The 10,000-nt window shown below is 41.5% G+C and overlaps 2 protein-coding genes across 2 annotated transcripts in view; one reads left to right on the top strand and one right to left on the bottom strand.

Annotated features, from left to right (window-relative positions):
- Window positions 1–5,474, top strand: part of LOC146983893 (cleavage and polyadenylation specificity factor subunit 3-like) — a 20,864-nt gene extending 15,390 nt beyond the window's left edge. The window contains exons 10-15 of the mRNA XM_085783000.1: window positions 286–384; window positions 1,537–1,631; window positions 2,176–2,263; window positions 2,366–2,432; window positions 2,632–2,728; window positions 5,328–5,474. Of these exons, the coding sequence (XP_085639126.1) occupies window positions 286–384; window positions 1,537–1,631; window positions 2,176–2,263; window positions 2,366–2,432; window positions 2,632–2,728; window positions 5,328–5,474 (593 nt within the window). The remainder of the gene's footprint in view (window positions 1–285; window positions 385–1,536; window positions 1,632–2,175; window positions 2,264–2,365; window positions 2,433–2,631; window positions 2,729–5,327) is intronic.
- The window catches only part of LOC146983892 (piezo-type mechanosensitive ion channel component 2), a 151,013-nt gene that overhangs the window by 77,059 nt on the left and 63,954 nt on the right, over window positions 1–10,000 (bottom strand). The window lies entirely within an intron of this gene.

Genomic DNA, 10,000 nt, shown 5'->3' with positions numbered 1-10,000 from the left:
GACATGAACGATGGAGTGACTAACAGAGTTGACTCCTCTCCTCCTCCTCCTCCTCCTCCCCCTCTTCCTCTCCTCCTCCTCCTCTCCTCCTCCCCCTCCTCCTCTTCCTCTCCTCCTCCTCCTCCTCCTCTCCTCCTCCCCCTCCTCCTCCTCCTCTTCCTCCTCCTCCTCCCCCTCCTCTTCCTCCTCCTCCCCCTCCTCTTCCTCCCTCCTCCTCCTCCTCCTCTCTTCTTCCTCCTCCTCCTCCTCTTCCTCCTCCTCTTCCTCCTCCTCCTCCCTCCTCAGACTACACCGACCTCGCCATGGGAACGGTGAAGCAGACTCAGGCGATCCCGTTCACTGGACCGATCTCGCTGCTCGTCACGCAGCTGCGCAGCCTCGCGGGTGAGTTGGCTCCGCCCCCTTCGTCCTCTAACTCCTCCTCCTCCTCTTCCTCCTCTTCCTCTTCCTCCTTCCTCCTCCTCCTCCTCCTCCTCCTCCTCCTGCAGTAGCATAGATATACAGTATATATACTGACTAGATGCCGCGTTCTGCTTCTCAGCGTACGTCAACACGGCCGCCATCTTGGTCCGGGGGTTCTGACCATAGACATAATAAACGTCTGACCAGCAGTCAGACCCGGTCGGACCAAGGGGGCAGTTGTGGGTCTGAGAAGTGAAGCTCACTTCCGCGTTCAAAAAACTGCAATCCCCTCGGCTTCCTCTGGGGGCTGGTGTCAGAAGGGAGCATTCCCCATAGACCCCCATGTTAAAATCGCCGACTTTACATCCTCAATAAACATGTTAAAAGCCTGGTGTCAGGACGTTTTTTGGTCTCAATCGATAGTTTCTATCCCAGCACACACTCTGAGGGGGGTGAATTTTTTTTTAACTCTACCGTTTTACTGTTATTAGGTTAAAATTCTGGCCAATTAGGGCGCGGAAACGTTGAGTGACAGGTCCGAGCAGCTCCGTGGACAGCTGCTTCGAGGCCAGTGGGCGGGTTCTCGGCCGGCCAATCCAACATGGCGCTGTTCAGGCCGCCATGTTGGAGTCACAAAAACGACTCCCCAAAACCAATGGGTGACGTCACGGACGCTACGTCCATTCTTTTTACAGTCTATGGGTCGGACCCTTGTAGAACTAATTTCAGTGTGTTTATGCATGTGGGTGTGTGTGTCTGAGTATGTAAGTGTATGTTTAATACATAAAAAAAAAATTATAAAAATTTTTCAAAGATTTTTTGTTGTTGTTGTATCATAAACATATGTCTGACATTTATAATAAACCAAACGGCTTGAAAATCGGTTGAATATTTGGTGAGTTATGGCGATTTTAATGGTTAATAGACGTCTGCCTCTGTTGACTAGTGCAGTAAGTAGACACGGCTTCCCCCTGACCAAGATGGCCGCCGCGTTAACGCATTCCACTCAATAGAGTTGCCTAGGAACGCGGCATCTAGTCAGTACATATATATATATATCTATGCTGCAGTAGAAGCTGTAACTTCCTGTTTCCTCTGTGTGTGTGTGTGTGTGTGTGTGTGTGTGTGTTTCAGGCGACGTGGAGCAGGTCGAGGGGACGGAGAAAATCACGGTGAAGATCTTTAAGAGCATCACGCTGGTTCACGAGGCCGGGATGGTCGTACTGGAGGTCGGACACTCGAACGCAACACGACACTTTTTACACTCATCATCCACCACATGTCGCCTGAAGTGGCTAAAACTCACCTGTTTATCAAAACTTTATTAACTCTGAGCACACGAACACGTCCGTTTTTATTTAAACCAGTTTAGAAACATTAAATATACAGTTTATGACATGGTTATGTAGCTGCAGTCAGGTTTTATTAATGCTCAGTATTTGTTCTACATGTTTATTTCAAACTATTTTGTATATTTTATAATTTTATTTATGTTTTTAGACACAGATCTCACTCAGACCTGGTTACAGATACATTATTAGCCAGTTAATACATTCATTACACAGATATATACAATAATTATGACAATTTTTTATTTTATCACACTTTTTCAAACACTACAAAAATCTCAACACAAATAAAACAGAGAAGAATGTAAAAACAACAGACAATTGAAGTAAAAAACTCGATAAACTAATTGATGCAGCAATAAAATTTATAAATCAATAAATAACTGAAATAAAATTATTAATAATGAAAATGTTCTCGTCTCAGTGGGTCGCCAATCCGCTCAACGACATGTACGCTGACGCCGTCACCACGGTGATCCTGGAGGTCCAGTCCAACCCCACCGCCCAGAAATGTCAGTGAACGCATCACGAGGGAATTTATTTTAATTTCACTGATGAACAGAAACTTTACTGACGCTTGTTTGTTTGTTTGTTTGTTTGTTTGTTTGTTTCAGTCCACGAGGGCAGGAAGGAAACGTTCGACATGGAGCTGTTCGTCGAGCGACTGGAGCTGATGCTGCAGTGAGTCTGAACGCCTGTAGCTACACCTCGAAAATGGTTTTAATGGTTAAAATATCGGACAAAACTGTAGAATCTGACACTTTTTAAGTTAAAATTAAACCTAATTGATCCAAATATAAGAGAATAAAACTTTTAAATGAAGATAAAGATTAAAGATTTTCTGTTTTCACCTGGTAAAATGTTTTTTTTTCTGTTTCAGCGACATGTTCGGGGACGACTGCGTGAATTTCAAAGACAGTAAAAGCCTGAGTGTGACGGTGGACGGAGTCACGGCGTGCATCGACCCAGAGACCAGAGTGAGTCCAGCTTCTGACATCTATTCTATACACGAACATTAAAGGGATAGTTCAATATTTTGGCAAATTCGCCTACAGTATAGGGTTGTCACGATACCAGAATTTCAGTAGTCGATACCAATACCTGTGAATTTCCACGATTCTCGATACTAATTCGATACCACGATTAAAAAACAAAAACAAAACAGAACCCATGTACTTTTAAATTCACTACTTTATTGAAAACTGTTTCAACATCTTTTTGCACAGAATTTAATAGGGCTGCCCCCAAATAGTCGACCAAGCACTGGTTGACTAGAGCACTGGAAAAGAGAGTAACGACACCACCATTGACTCCCGTGGTAAGGGTTTTGCGCCCCGAGTGGCAGGATATGGGTCTTGCAAAAGCGCCCAGAAAACTCATTCACTCCAATGTATGTGTGTTGCCTATGTGTTAATATTTATCTGTAAAGGGTCCTCAATGATGCTATTAACGTGGGTGATCTATAAATGTCCTTAAATTATTGAAAATACCACACTTGCTCATTCACCAACAATGCAGAGATGTCAGTTCTTGGGCGCTTTTGCAAAACCCATATTCCGCCATCAGGAGGCGCTTCCATTGGACCAATGCGTGTCGTTACTCACTTTTCCAGTGCTCTATGGTTGACCAAAAAAATCATTAGCCAACCAAAATTTCAATGGTCGATTGTTCGCAGGAAAAAAAACAAACATTTGGAGCCGTGTCTTGTTAAAATAGTCAAAATCAATATGACTGAACTGTATATGAAAGGCTATAGGGCTTTTAATTTGAAGGGCCAGATACAGGAAGTCGTGACATGATTAGTTGACTAATGACGACCAAGGGAATTATGGTGATAGGAGAATTTGCCAAAATGTTGAACTATCCCTTTAACGTCTGGTTCATCATAATGGTATTTACAGGGTTCCTACGCAAGTATGGAAAGTATGGGAAAGTATGGAATTTGATTTTATACATTTCCAGGTCTGGAAAAGTATGGAAAATGGAAATTATTGTATGGAAATGATCTGGCTTAATACTTAATACTTATCTGGGTTTGGTCTGATCTGAAGTTATCTGGGTTAATTATTTTTGTATGTGCTACCTATAGCTACAATCTCCTGGAAATAATTTGGTAACATAATGGCATAGGGGAGAGTGGGGTAATTTGTGCCATGGGGCCTGGGTTAAGTTGTGCCAGTGGCAGTGCTGTCTGTGTATAGGAGAAACATGGCAGTGGGCACGGATTCGCTTGAAACTTAACATGTGTGATGAGGGACCGCCCCTGAACACACCTGCCCAGTCTGGTTGTGCTCGTAGTCTGGTGGATGAACAAAACATGGCGTTTCTTTGTGCCACAGCCCCCAGCCTGCCTCAGGCCTCCACGACTACATGGGGACAAGCGAGGGCCCGATCATCGCCGCTTCTGGCTTTAATTTTGTATTGAATGTCTTGCTTTTATATAGCATTAACATTTGTGAGATTAAAATTATCTGTTTTACTTCAATTATCAATGGCACAATTTACCCCAGTGAATTCTCTCCAATGGCACAACTTACCCCGCACCGGGGGCAAGTTGTGCCAGATTTTTTTTTTTTTTTCTAAAGCTATATTTCTGAAACAGTTGATTTAAGATTCAAAGTGATTGTTCCCAGGGATGCACAACATCCTAAACTATATGTACATTTATAAAACGGAAAGGTGAAATCCCGCAATCTGATTGGTTGTTAACCGTGGTATATTGAGCATATACCACGGCTACTATTCTAAAACCTTATCACAGCGTAGGCTATCACTCCGCGTCAGGCACGTATGACTGGTATGAATGGAAGTTGTTGTCATGTATCCATGACAACGGACTGTTGCAGTCCGTAGCCAAACACAGCTGATGTTTTTACGATGTTAAAAAACGGACTAAAGTAGTTGAATTCACATGTTTGAGGTGAACTTTCACCTGCGGGGACGGTTAACAACGGTAGAGTGGACTGAGCAGTGACATTAACCTGAAAAAAAGCGGAGGAAAAGACGAGATGCAGAGCTAATTTGGAGCTAACGTCTGGAGAGGTGGGACTATTTTTTTCACAGTGAGGCTATTTTATTGGATAATATATTTCTGGTTGAATAAAACTACATGAAATTGATTGCGTATCCCTCTTTTATATTGCCTTTATTTGTAACCGTTTTATAAAAGCAATATATCACTCCAGGCCGTGGTATATGCTCATTATACCACGGCTAAGGGGCGTTGTTCGGCCCGGCCTGGAGTGATATATTGCTTAAATATTAGTTGGGGGCATTATTATAATCCCCTTGCTTTAAAGGCAATTTAAGTAAAAATTGGCACTACTTACCCCGCTCTCCCCTACACATTCAGAATAATGAAAACAAATGATTAATTGCATGATTTGTTTATATAATGCACAACTATTTACTCAAATATCACAAATTATTTGAATTTTTTTACCGAGAAGTCTGGAAATTAGGGTCTGGAAAAAGTATGGAATTTGGAAATTTCAAATGTGTAGGAACCCTGGGTATAAATCAATACTCAATAATCAGCTGATAACACCATGATGACCTCTGACCTCTGACCCTCAGGCCGTGACCTGCGCGGACGACGACTCTCTGAGGGAGATGGTCGAAGTGGCCGTCCACCGTCTCTACGACGCCCTGAGCCCCGCCTTCACGCCACGCCCCCTCTGTGATGTCATCAGCAGCAGCAGCGCGTTGCCGTCGGTGATGTAGCGGTGGACGATGAACTGACGTTTCTCTGTCACACTCTCTTCAGTCCTCGTAGTATCGATCGATCGGCAATAATCGGTCGATAACGGACCGATGCAGATGTTCGTTCGTTCATTTCTTTGACTCGAGGACTTTTGAGTTTTTCCAGCTTCTTCGTTGGAAACTTGGTTCCAAAGGAATCGGCTTCAGGAGACGGACCACCAATACCTTTATTGATTGATTGTTTTTGTACTTGATTTGTCTATAAAACAAAAGTTTGAGTTCTTCACAAGGAAAATAAACATTTGTCCAGAGAGAGAGAGAGAGAGAGAGGGTCACTGAGTTTCTGTCCTCGAAGATAAAAAAGTGAGTTAGATTTAATGTGAGTGAAACAACGACATCATCAATACTGCAGATAATTTATCAATCATCTTGTTTTCTATGAAACAAAATTAAGGTTAAAATCATCAAAAATGTTCGTATTATTAAATAAAAGCAGAAAATTGTTGCATTTTAGAAACTGGAGGCAGAATTTTTTTTTTTAACTTTCATTAATTTAGATTTTCTACAAGAATTTATCTGCAAAATATTTTAATTATTGATAAATAATTTAGAGTATTTTCTTTTTTACACTAACTTTAATATTTTTTGGCTACAGGTTTTATGTTTTTATGATGCAAGTCGATCTCATCTTGGTCTGAATATTGATATTTTTAGATTAAAGCAGAAGTAAGTGATATATTTGTGTTAATATAAGTCTTAAATAGTTATATCTTCCGACAGCAATCACTTACATAGAGTGTTTGGTCTGAAACACGGGTCTGTCAGTCCCTCTGCTCTGCTCTGAGCCGAGGAGAAAACATTTATCGTATCCTACAGTTTTTATCCAATGAGGAGAGAGAACGGCATGCAGGGCTGTGTGTGCAGCCAAGGGACGCCGTGAATGTGGTGACGTAGGGACGAGGACTGTTATGGTGCGTTCAAGGAAACTCGTATTTTTCCGACCGTGAAGTGGTACCAGTTCGATCTGGTACGAGTTCACCGGTCGGAAGTTACGAGTGGCCGTTATAGTGACTTTCACCGGTAAAACAGGTCGGAAAAACACGAGTGGGTTGCCTGAAACGCTACAAAGTCGTAAGTTGTGACTTGAAGCTGTAATTTACGATTTCAAAAGCCTGCCTGGAACGCAGCATTAGCGAAAACGACCGGACCACTTACTTCTGCTTTAAAATATAAAAATAAAATCACCAGAGATTAAAATAGTCAATAAATTACATTAAAGCAGAATATTTAAAAAAAAAACAAAATAATGATCCATTAATGAGAACCATGAGATCTTGCTGAAAGCTCAGGAAGAAACGTGAGTTGATAAAATATCAGAATATCAATAAAAACTCTTTATCGATCAGCACTTTAAATCAGACAGTAGAACGTTTTATTGTGAAAGGGCAGACTGAGCGGACGCCTCAGTCCGACGACGACACAGTGACGTTAACAACATGACTCGCAACCGACCTTTAATTGGATCAATACAGACGATCGTCAGCATGTACATAACACACAGACACACACATCACAGTGTACAGGACTCAACACACACACACACAGTATCAGATAGACACAATATTAAAAATACTGACAAGTGCATTTGAATACCACAGGAGAAGAGAAGGCACGTTGAGCTCTGACATGTCAAAAATAAACATTTAAAACGATAATATGGCTTCAATCAATCGACAAAAAAACAAAAAAAACACAAAACTTACCACAAAATAAATCTGACACAGTAAAAACATGTGATGAGAATAAACTCTGGTACCAAACAGCTCGAGTGACACAAACCAAACAGCTGAAAACACTCTGAAGTTTAACATCTGTGTCTTTACCCCCCGCCCCCCCAAAAAAACAGACACAGTCACAAAAATAAAAGCAACAAAAGCAACAACACAACGATATTTTATACAAAGATATATATATACACACAGTAATAATAATAATCTGCCCTCGTACAGTAAGAAACAAACAGGTGAAATGTTCAGATAACTGACCTCAAACCAGGATAAAATACAATAACAGGGAGGTGTTTTAAAACTGTTTAGGTTAGGACAATTTTATACTGAAGTTTTAAGTTTTTCCTTTATTTTTATTAAGTGATTTAACATTTTGTCTATAAAAATTTACAAAATAGTAAAAAAAAAAAATGCCCAATGTAACTTAAAATGTATCAAAAGTCCCTTCAATCAAATATTCAATTTATTATTAAAAAAAAAACAGTTGAGCCATCCATTTATCAATCACAATTTTTTTTAAAAGCAATTATTGACTGAAAAACGACTTAAATTATTTGTTTCATTGCTGATCAACATTCAACCAATTAATCAGCTTATTGTTGCAGATGTGATACACAGTAAATAAAATTGATTGACAGGTTTTAGTGGTTTTAAGGAGATGATGAACATTTATGTGATATAAAATACGGTGTCATGTAGCTCAGTGGGTCGAGTTGAAGGCACTTAACACTGTCACGTTCAAGGGTTCGATTCCCACTGAGTCTTAAAACAGAAACACTTTTTAACCCTTTAAACTCTCCAAACCTATTTTAACCCTATTTGTACTTTATTAATATCATTTATAGAATATAAAAACATTTTGATCCTTAAAAATAAAACTTTGACCTCTGTGTTTTTGACTTTTACTGTTTTTTTATTTGGCAGCTGCACGTGTCATTGACTCTCAGTGCACTTTGACCTTTTGAAGCTGCAACTAATAATCATTTTGACTATTAATTAATCAATTAGTCTATCACACAGTAAAAAAAAACCAATTGATTCTGATGTAAAGACAAAAAAAACACATCAAATAACCACAAATTAGAAGTTGACAACGTCAAATCTTTGGCATTTTTTGTGCTGTTGTGATAAAATATATAATATTTCTAAAGCTTTTAACAACATTATCCATTATTACAACATGTTGTGTTGATGCTGTTTCTATAAAATGCTGGTGACAAACACTTTGTCTCAATAGCGTCAGTTAGAAATAAATGTTTTTCTCTCATTAGACAGAAACTCGTGCACATAAACGATTGTCACATTGAAGTTGAACCTTTTTAAAACATTAAGTTCAACTCAGCAACAGTTTGACTGATGACTGAGCTACAACAAGCGTTACATTTGGCCTTTAGGGAACTAAAACGAGAGCCGGGCTTCAGCTATAAAAGTGAACGACGACTTTATGTAACAGAAATAAACGTGTCCGCAGGACGGACGGAGCAGCGATTTGAAACCACGGTCTGACCACACAGGAGGACGACTGGAAGGAGACGTTTTGTTTCTTTTTCTTTCTCTTATTATAATTAGGGATCAACTCATATGGTTTTATCAGGGTCGATACTGATACCGATTATTAGTAATCAAGGAAACCGATATTTAACCGATATTCATTTGCAGTAAAAATGAAAACTTTGGTGTCAGAATTTAAAAATAACACACCAGGGATCAGACTGAATACAGTCAACAGTTTGTTTCTGTTTTGTTCACTGTGAAAACCTTTGGGACATTGTTAAACAGCCAAGAGAGACGGCTTCGTTAGAGCCAAAGGAGTGCGTTTATGCGTTTAAAAATACATTTATTTTATTGGTTACCGGTGAAAAAAAAACGGCCGATATCGATTATCAAAAAAAAAAGGGAAATATCGGTCGATAATCGGTTGAACTCTGATTGTAATTAAATTCATTAAGAACGTTTTTCTGATTGAATGTGTCTCGATGTGATCAGACTGAGATCTGCTGCAGCAACAAAGCGTCAGTGCGGCGGCTTCAGGACGGAGCCGCTTTAAGAAAATAAAAAATAAAATAAGTCGTAAAAGTTTGTGAAACCAGCACAGGAGGAGGACGTGAGCGGGACAAACCGGGCACCGTCCGTCCCGTCCGTCCCGTCCCGTCCCGTCCCTCAGCACTGCGTCTCCTTGGTGTCGATCTGGTGTTGCCTCTGCAGCCGGAACATCAGCGCCTTCTCGCTGCGACTCACCGCGCTCGTCTCCGTCAGGTCCTCGAAGGAGCGCCGCCGCTGCTCCGAGCGCTGCGCCGGGCGGCCGAACGCCTCCTGCAGCGCCTCCTCGTCCAGGTGGGAGTCGAAGCTCGGGTCCTCCTGGATGGTGGCCATGCGGGGGGAGTCCAGAGGAGGAGGAGGAGGGGGAGGAGGGGCCGCCACCGCAGGAGGAGGAGGAGGATGGTGAGGAAGATGACAGCAGGAGTCTGGACCGGGGCCGAAGCCGAAGCCGGAGACCGGCGGCGTGCTGGTCTGCTGCGGACCGGACGGCTGGAAGCGCAGGTTGGTGGTCGGGAAGGTCGGAGGCTTGAAGATCCGGACGGACGCAGACTCCAGGCTGCTCAGGAGCTCGGCATTCTGGGAAAATGAACAGAGTCAGAGTCAGTCAGTCCGAGTTTGATGGTTAAAGACCCCCTCCCATGAAAATCGTGTTTTTCGTGCTTTTCAAATGTTCCTGTGGCATTTTTCTTGTGTTAGAGCACATAGCAGCAGAAAAGGAAG

This window comes from Trachurus japonicus, chromosome 7 (genome assembly GCF_045865225.1).
Source record: "Trachurus japonicus isolate A0001 chromosome 7, Traja_1.0".
Classification (NCBI taxonomy): Eukaryota; Metazoa; Chordata; class Actinopteri; order Carangiformes; family Carangidae; genus Trachurus; species Trachurus japonicus.
The sequence above is the reverse complement of the archived record's forward strand: the minus strand, read 5'-3'. Positions and strand labels throughout refer to the sequence as shown.